This window comes from Eptatretus burgeri, chromosome 2 (assembly GCF_056783735.1).
Source record: "Eptatretus burgeri isolate ZD-2024b chromosome 2, Ebu_testis_v1, whole genome shotgun sequence".
Lineage (NCBI taxonomy): Eukaryota > Metazoa > Chordata > Myxini > Myxiniformes > Myxinidae > Eptatretus > Eptatretus burgeri.
In genome coordinates, this window is record NC_140962.1 from 125,583,002 (window position 1) to 125,609,485 (window position 26,484).

Consider the following 26,484-nt stretch of genomic DNA (forward strand, 5'->3'; position numbering starts at 1 on the left):
GTCAAAAAGTGCTATTGTACAGGGTGGCCACAATGTCTTGTCACCCGTTATAAAATGAAAGGCAATGTAACAATTTTTACATTAGCTGACAACACTGAAGGGTTCTCTAAGTTATACCACGTATATTTGCAGTACTCTTAATTTATTACACACAAGCAAATACCACCCGTCGCTTCGCTGATGGTAATACAAAAGAGGGGAGGGAGAAAAGGAGGGAGGGAGGATTGTGGGAGAGAGGATGGGGAATGGAGGGAGGGGGAAAAAGGAGGTGTGGGAGAAGGGAAGACAGTGTGAGGTGAGAGGAAGGGAAGGCAGACGTGTGGTGCAGCATAAATGACGATTCATACTGTCTCATCAAAATGATTCTGCATAGAATAACAGCAATGATGGAAACAAAATAATGACTGAAATCCATTTTCTACTTGTAATCGATCTATAATTCCAGAAATCTTGTGTTTGTGTCTGTCTGTCTGTGACCGCCGTTTCTCGACAACCACCGGTCCGATCTGATTGAAACTTGCCGGGAATATTGCTGGGGACCCGCGGATGTGCCTATTCAAGGTTTGATATGAATCGGACAAGCGGTTCCCAAGTCACGGCCATTTATCTGTCAACCAATGACATGACACGGTGCTATGACATCATGAATGACGTCACAATTAATGTTTATTTATTATTTTTTTGCACGATTGACATCACAAGTCTTCTTCTTCTTCGTTTAGTATGACGTCACAATCGACGCTGGGGACCTGAGTATGTGCCTTTTCAAGGTTTGATATCGTTCTTCATCCGTTTCAGCTGTTTCCCAAGGGTTTGAAAGCTGTTTTTTCCCAAGGTTTGAATTAATTGTTGTGCTTGGTAGACATTTGTGAATACATTTACAGAGAGAGGGGCGAGAGAGGAGAGGGGCGAGAGAGGAGGGGGAGAGAGGGGGGAGGGAGGGGCGTGAGAGGGGGGAAGGAGAGGGGGGCGAGAGAGGAGGGGAGAGAGGGGAGGGAGAGAGAGGGGCGTCACAATTCAAGAGAGGGGGAGAGAGGAAGAGGCGAGAGAGAGTGGCGAGAGAGAGTGGCGAGAGAGAGAAGCGAGAGAGGAGGGGGGAGAGAGGGGGGCAAGAGAGGGGGGAGAGAGAGGGGGGCGAGAGAGGGGGCGTCACAATTCTTGTTCTTCTTCGTTTTATATGACGTCACAATTGAAGCTGGGGACTCGAGTATGTTTCCCAGGTGTTTCCCAAGTTATGGCCATTTATGATACGGTTGGTCCGATCTAATTGAAACAATGCCCCAATCCAGCCGTCGTTTACGAGAGCGAAGGAACGAAGCTGCACATACTGGCACGCACCTATGGGCCCGCACTAGTATTATAAATATGGCTTGAAGTCAAACTCCCATTTGCAGACAAACTCCTGTCCAGGCAAGTCCAGAGAAAAACTCCCGTCCAGACATAAATACCACCTGGATGCATACAGAGCCAAGCTGTCCAGAGACAAACACGGCCCGGACGCGTCCGGAGGCGAGCACCGCCCGGACGAGTCCGGAGATGAACACTGCCTGGACGTGTCCCATGTCCGGAGACAGACACCACCTGGACGCATGCAGAGACAAACACAGCCGGATGTGTTCAAAGACAAACTGCACTGTATTGGGAGGGGGTAGAACAAGGATGGGAAAGATACAGAGATATAAGGGTAGGAGAGTTAGCAGAAATAATATGTTTTACTCAATGAACAACACACACACACACACGCACACACACACACACACACACACACACACGCACGCACGCACGCACGCACGCACGCACGCACGCACGCACGCGCGCACGCACGCACACGCACGCACACACACACACACAGTTCCGTTATGGTAATAGTTTATATACGTACACACGCATAAAATACATAAAACGACAAACACAAATATTTACCTATAAACAGAGTTCTTTGAAAGAGGAATTCAAGTGGGAAATAATCAATATTCAATTTTAAAATATATCAACGTACAGAACACAAAATGCCGATCTATGCTCTATGCCTTCACAGCCAGATCATGGCACACACCTGGTAGGACGGACCATATTGTTTTTATATATCTATTGATGTCAAAGTGAGGGGTGCATTATATTAAAAGGAAATTGCACAAAAAGGTAAAACAAAGACGATGTCCTCCAAAAATTAAAATGCATATTTTCAGCAGATGAGACCTCCCAAGGCACCAACGCACGACACCACAGGACCCAACACAGGTGGAAACGCACGTCTGTCTAATCGATGTTCCAATGAGAGCATGGGTACTTTTACTGAAACGAACAATCAAGCAGCTTGGAGAGTGCTCATCAAGTGGCTTAAGCACTCCAGTGAAAGAGTTGATAAGAAATGGCTCGTTTGGCACATGATTAGCAACACATTAAACATATACCTCCCGGAGATGCCTGGAATGTCAAATATGTCCGAATTAGACGAATGAGCACTTTTCTCGGAGTCTGAACTGCTTGTAAGTTCGATTCTGGAGCTTAAATTTTGTAATTCTCCTTTGTTAATGAGATACTCGTGGTGATCGCATGTGGGGAAATTAAATAAAGCCACAAACGCTGACATCTCCGGGTGTTTATCATCATTGCAATGTACCCAGCGATTTGTAACTATGATGAACAGGCATTCAATAATATGAGTGAGGAAAATGAAAACAAAACTTCATCGTGAAGAAATCGTTGCGGCCTGTTTCGAGTCAAGGCATGGCTGAGAAGCCCAAAAAAACATGGCAGCTTTGGACCCCAGCGAAGTTACCCAGGAAACACCTTCAGACCCAGAGAGCGAGGTGGCCGAGGATCGCCTGATGAAGGATATAATTAAATAATGTCGTTACTTCGATTCAAAAGGGGTGTTTTAATTAACACAAACACTCAATTTTCACTCTTTCACCTCCTTGGAGTTTTCTTGGTATGCATGCAAAGTTTCAGGCTGATCGTCTGGATGCAGAATTGGAATTTTACCCTCGGTGTGTTTTGGAGTACATACACAATTTTATTGCAGATTCTGGTAACATAGACTATACTAAACTCAAATCCGAGTGATGCCACTTTGTCACGCTTGAGCAATTTTTTTAGGAGCAAAATTCAAAATGGCCGCCATCAAAACCGTTTTTTGGCCGTAACTCGGCCAAAAATCGAGATATGAATCCGATTTCAGTGGCAAACCCCATGTTTTTGGGGTCAAGGAATACACTGATATGTTTAAATAAACCATATAACTCATAATAATAGTCTATATTGCAATTTTTCTATTTAGATATAATATTTTGACTGAAAAAATATCGACCAAACTATTTTCAGCCGTAGCTATGCCCAAAATCTATATGAATCTGATTTAAGTGGTAAACAGTATATTGTATTGTATTGTAACAGTATATTGTATTGTATTGAATTGTGTATCTTTATTGCCAACAGTACAGTTGAGTAATACAATGATTAGGTAACTACAAACTATAATTAATTATATTAACACATAACCAAATAAACGTAATAAGCAAGGTTTACACAAATTTTATGCAAATTCAAATCCAAAAAGGGTTCTGTACATGCTATCAACTATGAAAACACTGATTGGTTGCTGATGAACTTCTTTCATTCTGTTTTCACTCAATCTTTCTTTCACTCAATCTCACATACAAGACAGCTGCATAAATCAAATAACTAGTGTTCACTCAAGTTCCACAGCTTCGCTTGCTGATACAGACTTTGTTTGGTCGTTCTGACATTCCTCCATACCATGGCAGCCACAGGACAATGAACTGGAGATCCTGGCGGCAGAACAACTACATCTATTCGTTGCACAGGGTCGCACTGAGCTGCACCCACACCTGATCGTCTTGATAACATTATCAGGAGCTCTGATGACATCCGGAGTCAAAGACACAGGGAGCAACATGCTCGACACTTCTTCATGTGACCATCCATGACTCGTTGGATCGATCAATGGTGGGTCTGGATCTAATGCAGCCCGCCATATTGCTGCCTGCAAGTGTGCCCTGAGAATGTGTTGAATGAAAGCCACAGTGGTTGGTGGTAGAGTTTTTAACTCTGGTGCTGATGTCAGCTTCTTGTTAGCCATCTTCGAAGACCAGACATCAAATCGAATAGCTGACATGTCTTCTGTTTCGTGGGATTCATAGCAAGCAGCAAAGAAGGTGGTTGCTTCAGATATGACATCTGGTAATTCTGCAACAAGATCACCAAGATAATTTAATTGACGACCATCTTTGAGGTGTTTCACAATTGTGCCTTTTCCGATACCCCACAGGTAGGCAACTGTGTCACATCCAGACACCACATGTGCTGCAAGAACTTGGGTGACAATATGTGCATGCTTCTGCAGTGTCACTTTGATGTCAACAGACGATCTGTCACGACTTGTACCAGCCATCACAAGGTAGCATGCCAGTTCCTTCAGTTGGTAAAAATGCAACAGCAATATGAATACATCTGTGTCGTCTGAAATTACCCGGATACTCGGAACTCCTGATGAGGCTAGAAGGACCATTTGTTGTACCATAATAACATCGGCTTCTTTGTGAGTGGTTCTTAGGTCAGGCCTCTCTACTACTTGGTATTCTGCAATCTCCATAGGTATTGGGTTAGCTCCAGTTAATATGAATGCTTCAGGATGGTCTTTGATGTAGCTGCAAATTATATTTATTAACTGGACTTTGTTCTCTGTCACTGCCAAATGATCTTTTGTGCAGGGAGTGGCGTCGTCAGATTCAGCTGGTGTCGTCAACTGGCATCTTTGCCTGCACGAGCGGTTCGCGTGACTTTCTTGATGCTGTTGTCATAATACCGGTCAAAGACCAAATATGTATCACATATCTTCAGCTTATCTCTCAAATAAGAAAGAAGATTCTGCACATAGCCCTCTACTGTTCCTTTTGACCCACAGCATAGCACAACCATCTACAATGATTGCTCCATCAGCTGGAAACATTCTGTCAGACACCTCTGCTTCAAGACTGCTTTCGATTTTGTGATTCGCATGTTACCGTTATCTTCAAACATAGAAGGCGGTACTGGGGCGAGCTCAAACTTCAGGATATCTTTCAGGTTGATGTCCCTCACTGCCTGAAGGCCCAACACTCTTGAATATATGAGCCCCGTGTCATATACAGGTGTTTGTCCGACCTTTATCTGCTTTCGGGACACTGCCATCATGACGACTTGTTTGCTGAGCGGCTTGTTGAAGCTCTCTGGCCATTGCTCCTCATACTCCTTCATCTGCTTGACTCCTATGCCAACAGAAATGTCAGCGTTGACAATGTTTGGACTCATTCTTCCAGTTACAATGTTCACAAGTCCATCTGGGTGATTCTCTGGTTATAGAGGGTCAATACATGTGGCCAATCTTTCTCATAGGTTCTGTCTGTCTCCTGCATCTGATTGTTTCCGGGCAGGCATTTCTTCTTTGTGGACTGTTACTGAAACTTGGGAACCATTCGTCTTAAGCTCAGAAACGTCTTTCACAAGTTGGCTGCATATACAGTATGCAGACACAGCACCCATATTTTCAGGTATGATGGTTTCAGTGTGATATCTACGATCCCTCCTGGGCTGTGTCCGTACCTCATGAAAGTCGATTCGATGAACATATCTGACCACAAAGCATTCCATATCCCTGGTTTGTGTCTCATCACGTGGTTTCCCCGAAGAAACTCCTCAAGTAACGGTCACAACTGTACTGGGGAAAAACTGCTCTGTGAAAAATTATTTTTTAACACTTTTCTCGCTATACCATGAAACTGAATTGGAACCGTGGTACAGCTATATATTAACACAATAAAAGCGCAGTAAAAGCACATCAGCAACCTTTCGTTGTCTTCATCGTATGTACCCTTGATATTATTTGGCTCAAGCTTTATAGGTCTAAACTTCAACAATTGGTCAATAATTTATTACAATTTTAGTCAAAATATGGTATCTGATATACCATTATTGAAATATGGACTATTTATATGGATGATATGGTCTATTTAAACATATCAGTGTATTCCGTGACCCCCAAAACATAGGGTTTGCCACTGAAATCTGGTTCATATCTCGATTTTTGGCCGAGTTATGGCCAAAAAACGGTTTTGATGGCGGCCATTTTGAATTTTGCTCCTAAAAAAAATGCTCAAGCGTGACAAAGTGGCAGCACTCGGATTTGAGTTTAGTATAGTCTATGTTACCAGAATCTGCAATAAAATTGTGTATGTACTCCAAAACACACTTTAGCCAATGGCTGCCAGACTATGCTAGGTTTTATAGTTTTGGAGTTATGGAGGAGACACACACACACACACACACACACACACACACACACACACACACACACACACACACACCCTTTAATTAGTATTGCTATTACAGCATATGACACAAGCAAGCCTTAAGTGTCAAGTGGATCCGATTGCGCTCTATCATTGTCATTACAGAGAATAATTTTGTGCTGTATGTTCTGTGGGACATTTTCTGGACCATTTTTGTCTAACTCTTCACCAAACATTGGGCGATTATGGATGAAATTTTAGGTCAACCTTCGTGTGCTTTTGCATTGTCACGTATGGTATTCCTTGCTCCGTGGACAGTCTACGGGTCGACTATTTTGGTGACCTGGTAACAGATTCTTCGACCATTTTGTACCACTGACCTCTGGTTCGTGGTCTTCCAGTTCTTGGCACATGTTTTACGTTGCCTGTTGCAAAGAGTTTATGCTCCCAATGCAGAAGTGTCTTTTTATAAGGAGCTTATTTTGCGGAATCGTTGCTGGAAGTCAACGCGCACCTCGTCAATCGTTTTGTCTGTTTGTGGACGTCGGCAACATCATAATTTTTACAATGGGTGACAAGATATTGTGGCCACGCTGTATATGAAGCCCAAAGCCATTCCTGATGTGAAATTACACATGAAGTCCTAATATACGAATTATAAGCCATCAATGCACAATCCATATATCATCTTGTAGCTACACAAGTCGGGCATGCATTGAAATGTATCATTTGCTTGAAAAAAAAAATTATTTGGATCATGAACAATAATAGATTTTGCTGATACAACATGTAGCATTCTTGGAGTCTTCGATGACGTGAACAACTGAACATCTCCAGAAAGTGATGGAAAATCCAATTTTGTGAATTACTGTGTGGATTTCATTCAATTGTGATATTGTCCAAACAGCATTATCCCACATCCATAATAATAAATATGGATCAAGACCCTGGAATACAGGTTTGAAAGCTTTGATATACAGGTTAGCTTAAAAAGGGGTTCACATGTATATGTGCTTGTTGTCTCTGACAGCAATGGAGAACTGTTTATGAACCCTAACCCTTGGCAGAAACCTAACTACGATTCTTAAACAAAAACAGATTTTTTTTTGTTATTTCGTATGCAGCCTGTGGCTGCTGGTTGCATCATTTGTGGGAGCAAAGCCGTGTCGCTGATGCAGTGCTCCCTGTTTCCAGCCAGCTGATAATCATTTTGCCCACATCAGAAGGATGACAGACTGAGTCAACCCACCCCGTGTTATTTAACAGAACGAGAAGGGCTCAAACTCAAGACCCTAATATCTTAAGCCAACAGTAGGTTTACAAAAAGCAGTGGAAAACGGATTTTAATCAAATTGAACTACAATGACCCCAAGAGGGCAGTGTAACATAACAGATGAAATGCAAAACTGTGAACACAGAACATGACGCAGAGGCGACTGTTTGTTCACCCTGCATCTTGTTGCTCCAATTCCAGATTGAAATGTGTTGCATTGCAGCATGATTTCTTCCTTGAGATTGTAATAACGTAGACTGGAATGATGATGACTGCTAATTTGAGTCATTGCTTTGCCAAATCTCATGATTTGCTCCATTATTTTGCAAATCCTCATGATTTTTCAATGAATTATTTATTACCCTCAGAGGGTATTGTATTCGCGTCAGTTTGTTTGTTTGTCTGCACAGACCTTTCGTGTTTTTCTCTGCAACTGCTCGTCGGATTGAGAGGAAAATTTCACCATTGGTGAGACGACTCGTGTAGAATGTTTTAATGATAATTGTGGCATCATAGGTCATGTGGTGTGGCAGCCGTGTTGGAAAAACGGGGGGGGGGAAACTTTGGACCTCTGTATCTCTGAAACCACACCAAGGAAAAAAATTGAAACTTGGCACTTAGCAAGTTCTCAATGGGAATGAGTGTGTTTTTTATGACGTCATAGGTGCCTTCGTTATGACGTCACAATTGCATATGTAGAATTCCACATCCGATCAATATGAAAACTTTTGAGGGTCATCTAGGGATAAAGTGGTCCACAATTTTTTTTCATGACATCATCGGTCACGTGATTCGGCAGCCATATTGTTTAAAAAACAATAAAACCTTCAAAAACCTTCTCTGAAATGGCTGAACTGGTCATCACTGCCAGCAGTTATAAAGTGACAGTTCTAATTATGTCTCTTATTAATTACATAACATACCAGTACACAAACGCCAATTAAAATACACCACACAAAACAACACAAACACCACACGATACACCACAGAAAACAAGTCCTGGCGAGGGTCTGCAATCTCTGATTGCTCTTTTTTGTTTAGTTATGTTAAACCTTTTGAATAGCAGAGTTTTCATAGTTTTTGTGTTGATTTAAATGTATGTATTTTTTTTAATTTAATAGTTATTCCTTGTAAAAAAAATATTTACTCTTCAGACTGTTTATTTGGTGTTTGATAATAAAACCGACATTATATTATTTTATATATTATATAACCATTCTGCATTCTTTTGCATTACATGAATAAGCAGTTTCGTAATTTAAAGGGTCAAGGATATACAAAGAACTACAATGCTGAAAAGGGCAGGAGGCCCACAAACCCTGTGCTTTTATGCCAATATCTATTTACCCCCTATTTACCCCATTACTTCGAGATGGCTAACTCAATTTTATTTCGGTATGAACCCTTTTGCTTGGTAGTCACTGAACGAAACAGCTCTTGGACAAAAGCAGTAGAAAACAGGTTTTATACATATTGAATTACAATGACCCCTCGAGGGTGGTGCAACACAAGATATAAAATGCAAAATTGGAACATCATTGAATGGGTCTTATTTACGAAACAGGGAGGTAATGAAAAGAGCCGCTGGCAGCAAGACGTGGAGTAAGGGTCCTCCAAGGCCACGGGCAACAAGGGAGGGGGGCAAGTGTTCAGTCAGGAGAGCGCAAAGGATGATTGATTGATAACACATTCGAAGCCAAATATACGTGTGGCCCAACGTAACTGTTCTGCTGTTTGCTGTTATATTTCAGGCAGAAAAATCTGTTAATATAACCTCTCACCAAGAGGAATATTTAGAGATAGCCAAACGGAAGACCAAGAAGGAACCCGAAGAAGTAAAGAGCTGTATGGATTAGACAATAAGGTTATTTATTATGGATATTGGCAGAATGTAACTTTGCCACCACTTGACTGTACGGATGGGCGCCACCATTGTACGGGATATGTGGGTGCCACCACCATGTTTGGGTGTAAAAGCAGTGACTGAGGGAAATACTCAGGTGATGGTGTGAGAGTTGAGAATGGATATAGCACAATCCAGGAAATGCTGGTGGCAGCGGTGCAACCCAGTCCTTCACATGGGTGAAGGAGAGAGAGTAATGTGGACATGTGTCAAGCAGGACATTTGTCTCAGGGATGCCGAATGTCAGGGCAGGGGAAGGGAAATGGGGACAGGGACACTGTAGCAGGGCCAGCAGTGATGCAGAAATGTGCACCCCAACAGCAGCAATATCCAAGAGAGAGGAATTCCACACAACCAGAACTTCAGGGAGGGTGGGGGGAGAGTGCAGAATTAGTCCACAGCATAAGTGTTATCCATCTAATGGAGGTGGAAATTGGAAGAAAAGGATGCCCACAAGTTGGTGGTAGGCCACATTTCCCAAATGATGAGTTAGCCTCTGACAGCGTTCATCACCCAATGGAGCCTCCACAAGAGGGTGCGTATCCCATTTTGACTGAGTAATTCCCTGGCAGAGTTCGAACAGAGCATGGAGGAAAATGTGAGAAACCTCTCTGATGAGACCTGCTTACCCTATTTTGGATGACAACCTGGTACATAGCAAGACATTTCAGGATCATGTTGGCCACATCCAAGCCATTCCACAATGATACCAGCAGCATGGTGTGAAGTTGCCCCCAAGAAGTGCGAGCTATTCTGCCGCAGGGTGAGGTTTCTGTGCAAAGTGGTATCAGCAGAAAGCTTTACCATGGACCTGGTAGAGATAGCCTCAGTTCAAGCATTGAAGATTAAGAAGTCAGACGCAGTGGGAGACCTGGAGAAGATATTGGGTGTCCTGTGTTATTATTGGGTATACATCCCAAACATCTCATTCATTGAAAAACCTCTGTATCACCTTCTCACAGGCTCATAAGTTGGGAAACAATCTGAGCACGCACTACCAGAAGCAAAGAAGCTACATGGAAGAAAAGGTATATGGGATGGGAAAGGGTAAAGCTAACTAATGAGTCAGTGTCCAGTCAATTGCACAGAAACACTCCAACAGGTTCTTAAACATTTGGCGGACTGCCTTCTGAAATCTCCGATATTGGGTTTCTGTAAGACAACTCGCTTTTATTCCAAACCGAAGCAGCATTGCCGGTCTCGCGAGATCAACGCGATCCAGATCGAGCCGCAGGAACTGCTTTACATTACATCTCTCCTTCAGAATGAAAAAAATATTAAAAAAAACAATTTCAAGATTGGATTTCACTTGCAATCAACAAATGAACAATTTATATGAACACACATAGTAGTAATAATAATAACAATAATAATAATAATAATAATAAACCCACACAAAGCAACCCACCCACACACAAAATCAAAGCAAATCAAACATTCAATTGGTCCGGCCATTTTACAACACTGCCTGAGCGAGTAGTAGAAGGAACAGGCTACCGTGGAGCTGTTCATCCAGCACAACAGTGGGGGAATAAGATATGTATTAGAAGGGGAAGGGGGCAAGGAGAAACATTGCAGTGATCACCATTGCTGGTATGAGAAGGGGAGGAAGTATTGTTACGAATCTGGCAGCCATTTGCACACAAACAGACAGCAGTCCCGAAGCTTAGTTATTTCAATAAGTGTGTATAGATAGATTCCTCCCTATGTATAAAGGGAATTACATGTGTGCACTGCGAAGTTTCTTTCTAGTTAGATTTTTGCAATACCCAACGCTAACCAATCAATCCTTCATTTTCGCACCATCGCCATCCATCGCCCACGTGCAACGTGTCACATTCAGGGGTGAGGTTCCCTCCGCCCACCATGAGCTCGTCCAATCAACAGTGGCCGGCCCGACAGCTGACCCGAAATCCCCCCTCCCCGCTACAAGGGTGGATGAGGAATAGGGTGCTCCCCTGGTTGTTCCGTCTGGGTTCTCAGACACACACGGGGGAAGGGTGGTCGTTGCCCCCTCCCACTGGACCTCCTCCAATCATGGATGGCCAACTTTCCCCCCCCCCCCGAACCAATGAGGAGGCTCATCACCTCAGGGCCGACTCCGTCCCAGCCAGATGGAGTGTTCGTCCTGTCCAATAAGGGGAGGCCACTGATCGCCCGACAACCCCTCGTCCAATCCGGAGGCGAGTTACCCTCAGAGCGGTTCCCTGGACCCGCCGGGGGGGGGGGAGGATAAAAAGGTGGTGAGCTGTCGTCAGTAGTCGTCATCTGGGCTTTTTGCTCTTTGCCCTTTGCCCTTTGGTCTTTTGGTCAGTAGTCGTCTTCATCTGAGCTTTTTGCTCTTTGCCCTTTGGTCTTTTGGTCTGCAGTCGTCATCATCTGGGCTTTTTGCTCTTTGCCCTTTTGGTCTGCAGTCGTCTGCCATCTTTTCCAAGGTTCCTCGTGGTGGTGGTGGTCTTGGCAGCCAGGACCGTGGTGCTCGATCATCATTCGTGGCAGCCAGGATCGTGGGCTCGCTGGATTCCGGGTTGTGGGTTCGAGTCCCACTGTGGTGGGTTGGAGTCGGTGTTACCGCACAAGGCGGCCAGGTACCTGACCAAACTCTGACCACCTCCAGCCTGTCTATCCCCTAGGCTGTGAGGGTCGAAATAAAGACCATCCAGGTCCATTTTCTTTTGACGTGTGTGTGTGTGTGTCTGTGGTGGCGCCATCCGATAAGTAGAAATTGTATAAGTGTTGGTTGCTCATTGTACATTGCCTGTATATTCGGAATAAGTCTACACTGTATCTTATTATTGTAAATAAATAACTGTTAAATGTACCAGCTCGTTTCCTGTGGTTTCTACCATTGACCCAGCATGGTGTGGGCTTGAGAAATAGTGAGGCCCTCTGTGCTGTAAATTGTCATTTGGACCGGCACGGCTTTGGTAACTCCCGCTCGGTTACGCCGGATCCGAGTCGGTAACAGTGACTTGGTTCGGACAAAGTCGGCCGAGGGTGTGGCTTCCCCTGTAGTTAGACGGCATGGGTACTTAGGTAAATTGGAATTACTAGTACGTGCCCGTAAAAAAAAAAAAATCAATTAATTAATAAATATTCAAACCGCAAGCAACAAACAACAACCACACAGGCCGTTTCTTCGCTCTCGCGTGCCCGTACGTGCTTGGCCCGGTTGTTCGCATATTATTCGCAGTTACGATTATTCGCAATTTAGTTTTAATGCCCAAATATTCAATTAGCACCAACGTATTTTGCCTTTTCGCAATGTCATCGCAAGGAAAAACAAAAAGAGAAGAGAGGAGAGAAAAAAAATTACTTCCTGGTTCGGAGCACACCAGCACTCTGATGTTACCGAAATGTATGCACCATCTCATATGAATACGATCATAACTTGGGGCATTGTGTTTATCTATAAATGCGCATAAGAAATCGAGAAATTATTAGAATACACGAAGTCATCACTCTCCGGAAGCCCGTACGTTGTAACCCGTAATGAGGAACGCGGCTGAGCTTCCCTTCCCCATCGGCCACGCCCACGCAACAACGTGTCTTGTCATTGGTTTGGTAAATAAATGGCCATAACTTGGGAACCACTTGTCCGATTAATATCAAACCTTGAAAAGGCACATCCTCAGGGCCCCAACAATATACCTGGCAAGTTTCAATTATATCGGACCAGTGGTTGTCGCGAAACAGCGGTCACACACACACACACACACACACACACACACACACACACACACACACACACACACACACACACACACACACACACACACACACACACACACATTGCTGGAATTATAGATAGATACAAGTGGACCCTACCTCACGCCGTCGAAATATTGGCAACCACGGTCCTTTAAGCGACCCATCGACTCTGTTGTTATCCGGGGTGACGACCTTCGATCCCAGGTGTTCGGTGGGAGACGGCCCTACTGCTCCGTCTAGCGGTCATTCCTCACCACCGACCCCCAGCCCACAACAGTATCATTGTGTGTGTTCATCATCGTTCGAGCTTCCCATCTCTGGCTCGTACACATAGCCAGTGTGTTTGGCCAGCTTGTTTGAAGATCGGAGATTTTGGCTATTCCTGCGGAACAAACAGTTTCCTCCTTGGAGCACGTAGGACCTAGGGGACTCATGTTTTTGTACGATTTCATCAGGAACCCATTTTCTCGTGCCAGGAAGTGGTTCCACACGGACTTGATGGCCCTGTAAAGGTGGCTGCTCTCGTGCTACTCGATCGTGATTGAACTTTTGCATGGTCTTTCCCATGTCAAAATGCAGTTTAATCTCATGAAAGCTGCAGGGTTTTGCTACAAGTAAGCTGCACTTTGCAGGCAGCTTGTTATGTGGTCTTCGACCCATCAACAGATGTGCAGGGGACAAATGTAGTCCTTATAGTGGAGTGGTGCGGTCCTTTAACAAAGCCAGATGTTTGTCCTCCGCTTTCTTCCACAAATTTTTTTACAGTTTGCACTGCTCTTTCAGCTTCACCGTTAGCATGAGCAAATCGATGGCTGGACATAGTTTCGTTTATGCCATAATCAAAACAGAACGATTTGAACTCTTTGGACACTAACAAAGATGCATTGTCGTTTAAGACCCTCAGGTATACCATGTGTACTAAAGATGGATGAAGAGGAGCGATCAGCCAGTCTCAATGAACAGGTTCATCGGCAACAACAGCGGCGAGCAAATGAGACGGAGGAAGAGTGTGATGCAAGACTTGAGGCAATGTGTCACCGCACTGCAGAATCACGAGCACTGGCCCGGGCACAAGAGCACAACAATGCCAATAGGGTGGCATTCACGTGTGACCTGGCTGACCCAACAACTCATGCAAACATCGGCCGAATGGACCACGTCTACACCCACTACTCTGCTTACAAGTTCAAGGGAGAGACCAAGGGTGTGTGCTACAGTGATGGCAAGGTCGTCCTTGAGCCCTCTCCTGCCCTTCCTCACTTGCTGAAGGATCTTTTCTCAGGCGAAGGTCCCCTCAGCAAGCACTTCCTTGACAACATTCGGACATATAATGGCAGCTTTGTGATGATGAGCTTCAGGCACAAGGAAGCTGAAGTCCAGGGCTGGAACCCGAGCTTCCGGATCCAAGGTCAAGTGTTCCACCGCATTGGCAGCTTGCTCCCACCTGAAGAGGGCCAGCCAAAGTTCCTGCAGGTCTACTTCCTGGACTCACATGCCAAGGAGCTGGCTGCGAGGAACCACAGCAGCCTCAATCCACACATCCTTGAGATGCTCACTAAGTGGTTTCACGAGAATAACCATCTGGTCCTTGAGCTCAAGACTGCAAGAGATGTACTTGCAGAAGGAGGCAACTCTGAAGTGTGCCAGATCATCATCAGAGAGAACAAGCGACCGCAAGGAGTGCACACATGCCACTACAATGTACAATCTGCACCAGAAGTCGCCATCCTAATGGACAATGAGCCAACAGAACCCAGAGACATTGTCCTCAGACTTCGCGATGGGGGCACTTAAAAGGATCAATGAGCTGCATGCATCTTATGATGCACTCCAGTATCCCATAGTGTTCCCATATGGAACAGATGGCTACAGCATCCATCTGGTGGCCAGGACTGCTACTGGACAGGATGAACGAAAACTAACACAGCTGCAGTACTACAGCTACCACATCATGGTATGAGAGGACAACCACATACTGCAGATGTGATGACTCTTTCAGCAGTTTCTGGCCGATGTCTACTGCAAGATTGAGACAAACCGACTGGGCTTTATCCGCCGGGAGCAAAATAACTTGCTTGTTGATAATTACGACAATCTCCGTGACAGCCTCATGGCCAGCGATGGTGACCCTCTCGATGTTGGACAAAGGGTGGTCCTTCCAGCAACATACACCGGTGGGCCGACGTGGATGCTTGAGAAAGACAGTGATGCCATGGCCGATGTGCATCGCATGGGAAGGCCTGACTTCATCACGATGACCACGAATCCCAAATGGACCGAGGTCCAGAAAAAGGGAGCTTTTGGGAAGATGAGAGCCTTCCTGTACACCATTGAGTACCAGAAGCGTGGTCTTCCTCATGCCCACATCCTCCTATGGGTCACTCCAGAGGACAAGGTCAAGCCCGAAGACATTGATCTGGTCATCAGTGCTGAGATTCCCGACAAGGAGCAAGATCCATTGCTGCACAAGATGGTCATGGCACACATGATCTACAGTCCATGCGGAAACCTCAACCAGAAGTGCCCTCGCATGAAGGACCACAAGTGCTCAAAGGATTTCCCAAAGCCATTCCTGCAGAACAATGAGCAAGGAAATGACAGCTACCCCAAGTATCGCCGTCTCAAGCCAGAAGATGGTGGTCACACCAGTGAGATAAAGATGTGCCAGCAGGGAAAATGGGTGGTACAGGTCAACACCAACAAGTGGATGGTACCCTACAACCCGTTCCTCCTTCACCAATTCAATTGCCACATCAATATTGAGATCTGCTCCAGCATCAACAGCATCAAGTATATCACAAAGTATGTCAACAAGGGGACCGATCAGGCAGTGTTTGAACTGCAGCGAGCCAATGAGGAGGTCGGAAACCATCAAGTGGATGAGGTAGCTCAGTTCCAGAAAGCATGCTACGTCGGCAGCAGTGAGGCACTCTGGAGGATCCAGGAGCACCGAATTTCCGAGCATCTCCTCCAGTCATTGGCCTAGCCGTCCACCTCGAGAATGGCCAGCGAATCTACTTCAATGTGGACAATACCGTTGAGAGGGCACAGCGACCACCACCAGCCACTACGCTGACTGCCTTCTTCAACCTCTGCAGTCATGGCAATTTTGCCAAGACACTCAAGTACCATGAGGTGCCCGAGTACTACACGTGGGACAAATCACGCAAGAAGTGGGCCTGCCGCAAGCGAGGAGAGCCGGTCGAAGGTTCACATGCAATCTGGAAGGCTCCGGCAACTGGCCGCATCTACAGCATCAGTCCGAGGCAGGGTGACTGTAACTATGTTTGACTTCTCCTGACTGAAGTCTGTGGCCCCTCCTCCTTCACTGTTCTGAGAACTGTGGATGGCCAGGAATTGTCCTTCCATGAAGCTGTCTCTCAAGGGGACTCCTGGAAAATGACCAGCACCTCCATCTTGCGATGGAGGAGGCAGGCATCAGCCAGTCTGCACCAAACTTCAGGAGTCTCATGGCAGTCATCCTCATCACCTGTTTCCCTAGCAATCCATGCACACTCTGGGATCAGTTCCATGACCACCTCTCTGAAGACTACCTGTTACAGCACCGTCACAATGTTGGCAATCCTGATGCTGACTACAACGAGGAGGTCTATAACCTTGCACTTTGCTCCCTCGAGGACAAAGTGATAATGATGGGTGGGTGTCATCTCAGTTCAAATGACCTACCTACACCAGAGAGGGGCACAGAAGATAGGCTCAAGAGAGTGTACTTCAGGAAAGTGGACTACAACCAAGGGCAGTTGGCTGTCCAGACTGATGACCTCCAACAGCACTTGACAGATGACCAGTGTCAGGTCTACAATGCAGTCCTTGAACTGGTGCAGCAAGGTAGCATCATCAATGGCAACAGGAGCAGCAACATCATCTTCCTCGATGCACCAGGAGGCACAGGCAAGAGCTTCATCATCAACACGATAGTGAAAAAGATTCACTCAGGAGGCAAGATTTCTCTTGCTACAGCGTCCAGTGGAATTGCCGCAACACTGCTCCAGGGAGGAGGAACGCTGCACAGCACCTTCAAGATCCCACTCGACACGCACCTCAAAGAGCAGCCAACATGCAGCATCAAGCATAGAAGAGCATTGGCCAAGGTCATCAAGGTTGCTGCTGCCATCATTGTGGATGAGGCCCCGATGACTCACAAGTCAGCCTATGAAGCTGTAGACCACACACTGCAGGACATCACAGGAGTCCAGCAACCCATGGGAGGCATCCCCACACTGCTCTCCGAAGCTTTCTGGCAGATCCTTCCAGTGGTCAAGAGAGGCACCAGATCCAACATTGTTAACATCAGCCTGAAGTCGTCCCACCTGTGGCACCATGTGACTGTCAAGCATCTGACCACCAACATGCAAGCTCACCTGTCTGGTGATGAAGGGGCCACCAACTTCTCCAAGCTGCTCCTGGAAATTGGCAATGTACAGATCCCATTTGCAGCCAAACCAGACACGATCACAATTCCTCCTGGATTGGGCAAGGTCCTCTCCACATTTGAGGAGCTCAAGGCTAAAGTCTACCCTTGCTTGACCACAAATGAAGTCAGGTCTGAGTGGCTGGCTGAGCATACAATTCTCTCTCCGCTGAACACCAATGTCAACCAGCTCAACAACTGGCTCATGGGAGAGTTCCCCGGTGATGAAAGGATCTACAAGTCTGTGGACAGTGCCATCTGTGACGAGAAGGCAGTCACTTACCCTGTTGAGCTGCTCAATTCTCTCGAGTTGTCAGGAATGCCACCACACCTCTTCAAACTGAAACTCAGTGTGCCCATCATGATCCTGCAAAACATGGAGCCAGCCAAGACCACCAATGGCACACGCTGCATCATAACCCGCCTGCATGAAAATGTCATTGAGGCCACCATCTCCTGTGGACCATACAAAGGAGAAGTCGTCCTTCTGCCGAGGATCCCGCTCATTCCATCTGACTCCGAGCTGGCTTTCCAGTTTCGCCGACTCCGGTTTCCCTGCAAGCCATGCTTTGCGATGATGATCAACAAGGCTCAAGGTCAGACATGCAAGGCAATCGTTGTCGACCTCTCTGTCCCGTGCTTCTCCCACAGCCAGCTGTATGTGGCTGCCTCTCGGACCAGCAGCGCAATGAAGCTCAACACCCTGGCACCCAACAGTCAGATACGCAATGAGGTCTACCCCAAGGCACTGGAACACTGATGACGAACGCTGGCAACGACAAAGAAATGTAAAATGTGTCCAAAATAAATGCGATATATATTATGCACCACAGTTTCCCACGTTCTTTTTCCTATTTTTTTTTCTCTGGGCAACGCTGGGTACTCCAGCTCGTACCTCTATAAATTTTGAATAATAATCGACAACCAAAATGTGTTGCTTTGACTCAAACTCAAATAGTTCCATGGCTACCTTGTTGAATGGTAAATCTGGAATCTGTGTCGGTTTGAGCGGTTCCGGAGGAAGCTTATTTTGGTAATCTGCACATGTAGTGCAGTTTTTCACTGCCTCTTCGATCTGTTTATTCATTGTTGGCCAATGGAGCACTTCCCAAGCATGCTGTATGCACTTTACAATACCAATGTGAGAGCTATGTATGATGGAGAGCATGTGCTGACGGAGATTAGGAGGCACTACTATACGCATACCTTTATAGATAATTCCATCAGAGACACCTAACTCACTCTTTGAATTCCCAGTGTGGTCTCAATTGAATGGGCACTTCGTTTTGATAGCTGGGCCTTCCAGTGTGGATCACGTCCAACAGAAGTTGTAACTATTGTTGAGTCTGTTCCTGCAGAAGAGATTTTTTGAAAATCTCTTGAAGTGGCTTGTGATCTGTAAATACAGTCACTGTCTTGCCAAATATGTAACAGTGGAATTTCATACAGGCCTGGAGGATTGCAAGCATTTCTTTTTCAATCTGAGCATACCATTGTTCCAACTCTGAGAGGGATCGCGAAGTGTATGCAACTGGCTTCCTCTCCTGCATTAAGACCCCACAGAGACTGCTTTGACTTGCATCCGCATAAATCTCTTCTGGTGCCTTTATGTCATAGTATCTCAGTACAGGCTGCTGACAGCAGAGATCCAATAGTTTATGGAAAGCTTGGTCCTGTGCAGGTTGCCAGTCAAAAATACCATCAGCTCTCAGTAAAGCTCGAAGTGGTGCATTGACTTCAGTCAGTTGAGGAATAAATTTAGGCAGGTAAGCAACTAATCCAAGGAAATGCCACACTTCCTCTTTATTCCATTGAATAGGCATATTACAGAGGGCTTCAATTATTGAGGGGTCAGGCTTGAGTCCGTATGCAGTAAGTAGATGCCTGACATACCGAACCTGTTTTTGGTGAACTTTGCATTTTTGCATGTTCATTTTAAGGTTGTAGGATGTAGCCCTCTCCATTACTTGCTTTAAAATGCTGTCGTGATGATCTCAATCTTGTCCTGCAATCAAGATATCATCCATGATCGCTGTGACTCAAATAATGCCATCCAACATTTGATCCATGATATGCTGAAATATTTCTGGGGCACATTTCAATCCAAATGGTAGCCTCAGCCAACGAAAATGGCCCATCAGTGTATTGAAGGTCGTTAGTTTTGATGACTTCTCATCCAGGAGAATCTGTAGAAACCAACTCTTTGCATCCAATACTGAGAATAAGTTGGCTTTTGGTATGTTGGAGACCACCTCTTCAACCGTCTTCATGGGATAATGTTCACGTTTAATGGCCTTGTTGAGATCTCTTGGATCCAAGCATATTCTTAACTTGCCATTGCGAATTGCAGCTACCATTGAGCTGACCTGCTCGGTTGGCGATTCCACCGGAGTTAGGAAGCCATTATCTACCATCCTGTTCAATCCTCGATGATCCTAGGCATTAGCGTAGCAGGTTACCGACGTGCAGCATGTACAACCCCATTGTCTGTTGGGTGTATTTTGATTCGGTAGACCCCTGGAAAGGTGCCTGACATACCGATGATATCGGGAAAATCTTGTAGCTCTGAGGGAACTGATTCATCATCCATTGACTGAACCCCTGCCAGGGAACTCAGTCGAGCAATGAGGCCAAGGTTCTCAGCGGTCTCCCCCGATATCATGTTCTCCTGATCCAGATTGACCAGCTCGCATGAAGCTATTACGGACCTCCCCTCGAATTCCAGGGAAAGATCCGTGGAAGGAACTGGCCAAATTATATGAATGAATTAAGTTCTCAGGGTTCTCTTAGACTTGTGAAGTTCAGTGTTAACTGGTAGTCTTTGAAAATCCCTGAGTGTAAGTATATTGTATTTTGCCCCTGTATCAATGCGGAAGGTAATTTTCGCAATGTCACTGACTCTGACAGTCTGGGACCATTTGTCATCTGACAGAGTGCCGATGCTGTCAACCTTGTATAATTGAACAACCTCTCAATTGCCTTCAGGTAGTTTGTTCCTTGTTTTCTCCAGCATCGAAGAGGAGTGTTTTGCCCAGTCGCTGTCGCCTATGGCAGACCAACATCCAATGGTTCGGGCATTTGCAATAGGAACAGGCGAAGCCTACTGCAGGAAATTTCCCTTGGTTCCACAAATGCCGCTCATCCTTGCCACATCTACCGCATGCTTTAAATGCTTGAAGCTGCAATGACGAGGCACAAGGCTTGGGATGCGATTTGCTCTGAGCTGTGATAGCTGACACTCCAAGTTTGTAGTTATCTTCATTCCACACGATGCAGATTTGCTTGTGAGATAACTCAAACTGTTGTCCAATTTCCAGATCCTTTGATAGTGACAGTCCTTCACTATGATCCAGTAACCTTTTCTGCATCCTGGATTAAAAAATGCCATCAATGATCGCATCTATTGGAATGTCCTCAGGATTGGCAAACTTGCAGTCCATGAGAATAATCCTCAGGTCCTTTACAAAGTTATCAACTGTCTCCTCACTCTTTTGTTTCAGCTGCTTGAGCCGGTGCCGGGCGATCTGCTTGTTCTTTCTCGGTCACACGTACGTTTCAAAATTATCGAGTACCTTGTAGGGATCATCTTTCTCAGTCTCCTCCCATGTGAAACGTTTTATAAACCTCACGGCCATGAGCACCAATCCACGTGCCCAGACATCCGGCTTTTTGCTTTGGGTTTAGCTCCGATAGCAGGTCCACGAACACGAAATGAACGTGGTCTTGAAACCGAGTGAATTCTTCAAATAAATCCGCTCCATCCCAATCAAGAGTCGGGTATTCAAAGTTCAGAAACACCATACCGTACTTATGGATGACCGTTTGTTCAAAAAGCAGCAGGTCCAGTTAACTTCTGACACCATGTAAGATAACTGGCTTTTATTCCAAACCGAAGCACCATTGCCGGTGTCATGAGATCAACGTGATCCAGATTGAGCCACAGGAACTGCTTTACATTGCAGCTACCCTTATTTGAATCAGCTGTTTGTCCTTCATTGGGATGCCTCACAGAGGGCTCTGCATGCAGTATTATACCAGAAACAAGATAGGAAACTGTCATTGCCTATGGGTTGAAATCCTTCACACCTGCTGAGAAGTATAACGTGCACTCGGGAAAGTTGTAGTTCCTGGCAATGAGGTATCCTGACCCTGTATTCTTTGGTATTGGTCCGGCCTTATGTGTGCAATTCTGGGACTACCGATACCATGCCTTTACCGTCTATACAGACAATAACCCGCTCACCTATGTGCTCACCACAACAAAGCTGAATGCCACAGGCCAGAGGTGGGTAGCGGAGTTGACGGATTTTAACTTTGCTGTCAAATATTGCCCAGGCCGCACCAATACCAAGGAATCCAGGGCACTTCAATGAAGCTATACCCCCAAGGCGAAGATGTCAGACTAAACCCCTAAGAATGCTGACTTGGTGAGAAGAAAATTCAAGACACAAGAATCCCAGCTCCTGCAGATTCCACGCTTCACCTCCCAGGGGTAAAGCAGCAAGGCAATAGTGCACTGGGTCAGAGGAGTGGGATGTGTGAACAGAAACGGCAATGCTTCTGAAAGATCAACCCATTCAAGTCAATTCAGTGCAACGACAACAAGGAAAGCTGGGGAAATGTCTCACATTAATCCTGGAGGGTAGTTGAGTGTTCCTGCTGATCACGAAGGGTTCAAGAAATACCTAGAAGCTGAATGACAACAGTGTTCATCAGAGCTTGGAGGCCATTAAAGAACGCTGTCCAGACCATGGGATCACCCGAGTTACAATGTGGCAAGCAAGATATGGGTTGGTAGAAGGCCATAGTGTCAGTTAAAAGCTATATCTTATTGGAAATTGGATCCACATGAAGCCTCTTCCTGTACTGATTTGCCAAGAGTTATAAAACTTTTAAAAAGCAGTTGTTAATGTTCAAAACGATGACAACAAATGCTTCCTCTTGGCTGTTCTTGCTTACTTACAACCCCCACAATGGAAACAGGAACAAATATGGCATTATAAAAAATGTGAAAATACTTTTAATGTTAAAGGATTAGAATTTTCAATGAAGTTAAAGGATATCTCTAACTTTGAGAAAATGAACAATCTCTCTGTTAATGTATATGGACTAACAGATACAAACAAAGTTCAGATATTAAAATTTTCAAATAATTATAAAAAAATGAAAAACACATTGACCTACTGTACTATAGTTTGGAGGAAAATTCACATTCTGCTTACATCAAAAAAATTTCAAGATTGACTACTTCTCAAGCATACTGTACAATCAAACAAATTAGACATATCCCTGTAAGCAATGTCTCAACTTCTTTCACACAAAATAAAGAGGAGAACAACATTCAATATATTGTTCAAACCACAAATCAACTGCAATCAATATGCCAAAAGTGGGTTCAATGGTAGATTTCAATGATATAAATAAATCCAGAAAGCGTCCATTCATGATATATTCCGACTTTGAAAGCATTCTCAAAAAGATAGACACTATTTCTCCAAATCCAAATCAATGCTCCACCAAGCCATATCAGAAGCATACTCCTTGTAGGTTCTTTTATTTTATCAAATCATCTGTTGGACACCAATATCATAAATTACAAATGTACAAAGAAGATATCCCTCAAGAGTTTGTAAAGCGATTAGAAAAATATTTTCTTCAACTAAAAGAAGTAATGCAAAAAACTTAAAAACCAACTATTAAAATTAAAACAAAATGAGGAGGAAGAGTTTAAGAACTCCAACATATGTTATCTTTGTTAAGATGTAATCAGGAAAGAATCAAAAGTGAGAGAGCATTGTCATCTTACTAGGAAATATAGAGGACCTGCTCATCAAAGTTGCAATCTCAATTTTAAACTCTCTACTTTCTTTCTTCAAAACAACGCCAAATATGACACACATTTATTCATTAGAGAACTTTCAAAGACACCTGGGGATATTCCTTCCACAGACGAAGAATACATCTCATTTACAAAATCAATCCCAACAACTCACAAAAGTATTATTAGATTTCTAGATTCATGCAAATTTATGCGAAATAATTTATCCACATTAGCATCAAGTCTTAAAACATATCCATTTCTCCAAAATCATTTCCTAAATGAAAAGGAAACAAACCTAGTGTTCACCGAAGCAAGCACAGTCGAGATCCCATCACAAAAGGGTTTTTACCCATATGACTATGTGGACAACTTTGGAATATTTGAGGAAACACAACTCCCTTCAAAGGAAAGCTTCTACAATGAGCTGAATAAAACTCATATTAGTGATGAAGACTATCAACATGCACAAAATATCTGGGAAAATTTTAACAGAAAAAATCTCAGTGAATATCATGACTTGTATCATAAGACTGATGCTTTCATGTTAGCCAATGCATTTGATGCATTCAGAAATGTCTGTAGTGGGTTTTCAGATTTTTTTTGTGTTTTTCATATGTTTGGCGGAATGAAGGGTTTTAGGGTGGCCGGAGTGCAAATCCTGCCACCGACCTCCGAATAAAAAGTAACCCAACTGCAGGAGGACATCCGCAGACACAGTTGGGCACAAGATATGGATGGCCGTTGGCTCACAAGGAGCTCCTCCACCCTTTGACAGGTTTTGTTTTTCATCCTGCTGGGTGTCAGTAGATGATAAATGTGGTTTCTGGGACGCCCATTCAAATGAATAGGGAAAAAGGGAAAAACTTTCTGACCCAAGCCCCAAAAGCCCAAAATAGGAGACTTATTTTCTCCCCACCTATCCCCTTCCCTCCCATACAAGCAAATGTAAAATTGAGACTCATTTTCTCCCCACCTATCCCCTTCCCTCCCATACAAGCAAATGTAAAATTGAGACTATGAAAGATTGAGACTTACTGATTAAAGCACTTCTTCCCCCAACATAATCACAGTCCTTTTTATATTTTCATTCCACTCAAAGTGTGAACCAACGAATATTTGTCCATGTTCTACTTTAGGGAATAACTTAATTTTCTTATAACATTCATTTTCTATAAGCCCCTTTCTATATATAATATATTCTATATATATTCTATATAACAACTTTCTATAAGCCCCGCCCACTTTTCCTTTCAAATTTTGGAAAAAATCAGTAAATGAGTTATTCCTTGATGGTTTAAATTACTACCTTGGAGACTTGGGAAAAGGGTTCTGCCAAGATGGTTCTAAATATGAAACCTACCTTGGAGACTCAAATTTTGAAAAAACAGTAAATGAGTTATCCATGGTGGTTTTAAATATGAAACCTACTTTGGAGACTCACATAACAAATTTTGAAAACATCAGGAAATAAGTTATCCTTTGGAGACTTTGTAAGTTGGTTTTATTTTGGAGACTTGAAATGTGGGTTCTGGCTTGATAACTCACAATGTGATACATATCTTGGAAACTCAACAGGAATGTGGTTATACCTTGGAGACTTGAAAAGTTGGGTTTATTTTGGAGACTTGAAATGTGGTTTCCACCAAGAAGACTCTTGGGATCTAAACCTATCGATGTGGTTTCTTTTGGATGGTGCTTGATGAGAGCAATATCAAGAAAGTTCTGGGAAGAAAGTGCAGGAAAGTTCTTACTCCCCCTTTCTACTTCATCAAACCTGAAAGCCTTAAAAGACAGAATTGGAAGAAGAGAAAAAAACATAAAAAATATATTGTTGAAATATGTATTTAAAAAAAATATTATGTTGGGTTAGGGTTGGGATTTTGAATTTGAGGGTTAGGGTGGGTTAGGGTTGGGTTGGGGTTGAGATTTTGAATGTGAGGGTTAGGGTGGGTGAGGGTTGGGTTGGGGTTGGGATTTTGAATGTAAGGGTGAGGGTGGGTTAGGGTTGGGTTGGGTTGGGTTGGGATTTTGAACGTGAGAGTTAGGATGGCTTAGGGTTTGGGGTTAGGATTTTACAATGTGAGGGTTAGGCTGGGTTTTGGTTGGGTTGGGGTTTGGAGTTAGGATTTTGAATGTGAGGGTTAGGGTGGGTTCGGGTTGGATTAGGGTTTGGGGTTGGGATTGTGAATGTGAGGGCTAGGTTGGGTTCGGGTTGGGTTAGGATTGGGTTGGGTTGGGATTTTGAATGTGAGGGTTAGGGTGGGTGAGGGTTGGGTTGGGGTTGGGATTTTGAATGTGAGGGTGAGGGTGGGTTAGGGTTGGGTTGGGTTGGGTTGGGATTTTGAACGTGAGAGTTAGGGTGGCTTAGGGTTTGGGGTTAGGATTTTAAAATGTGAGGGTTAGGCTGGGTTTTGGTTGGGTTGGGGTTTGGAGTTGGGATTTTGAATGTGAGGGTTAGGGTGGGTTCGGGTTGGATTAGGGTTTGGGGTTGGGATTGTGAATGTGAGGGCTAGGTTGGGTTCGGGTTGGGTTAGGATTGGGTTGGGTTGGGATTTTGAATGTGAGGGTTGGGTTCGGGTTTGGGGTTGGGATTTTAAATGTGAGGGTGAGGGTGGGTTAGGGTTGGGTTCGGGTTAGGGATGGGTTGGGGTTGATTATGCTACCTGTTATATTATCTCACACACACACACACACACACACACACACACACACACACACACACACACACACACACACACACACACACACACACACCCACACACACACACACACGTTAAGCCTTGACTATGTAATTGAGGATTCTGTGTTTGGGGTTCACAGATCTAAGAACGTCCCCCATTACACACACACCAACAAACAAAAGTTAAGCCTTGACTGACTATTCAGTTGAGGATTCTGTGTTTTGGGTTCACAGATCTAAGAACCTCCCCCTTGACACACAATAATATATATATATATATATATATATATATATATATATATATATATATATATATATTTAAACCCTCGGCAGATGCCACCTGTTATACACCTCGGACTTGGTCTGAGAGT

General features: G+C 44.4%; 1 protein-coding gene across 1 annotated transcript; it reads left to right on the forward strand.

The window, feature by feature from the left end:
• Positions 1 to 5,528: 5,528 nt before the first annotated feature.
• On the forward strand, positions 5,529 to 16,471 carry LOC147033006 (uncharacterized). Its single transcript, XM_085851034.1, has 5 exons — positions 5,529 to 5,555; positions 9,318 to 9,401; positions 10,432 to 10,497; positions 15,180 to 16,101; positions 16,155 to 16,471. Exons 1-5 carry the CDS (start codon positions 5,529 to 5,531, stop codon positions 16,469 to 16,471), a joined length of 1,416 nt encoding a protein of 471 aa, XP_085707160.1.
• The last annotated feature ends 10,013 nt before the right edge of the window (positions 16,472 to 26,484 follow it).

What these genes read in the sequence shown, in the direction of transcription:
- LOC147033006 (XM_085851034.1), top strand. Translation starts at nt 5,529, where the DNA reads ATGCAGACACAGCACCCATATTTTCAG. An exon ending in CACAGCACCCATATTTTCAG is followed by an intron (nt 5,556 to 9,317) that starts GTATGATGGTTT and finishes GTTATATTTCAG; the next exon opens with GCAGAAAAATCTGTTAATAT. An exon ending in CCAAGAAGGAACCCGAAGAA is followed by an intron (nt 9,402 to 10,431) that starts GTAAAGAGCTGT and finishes ACCTTCTCACAG; the next exon opens with GCTCATAAGTTGGGAAACAA.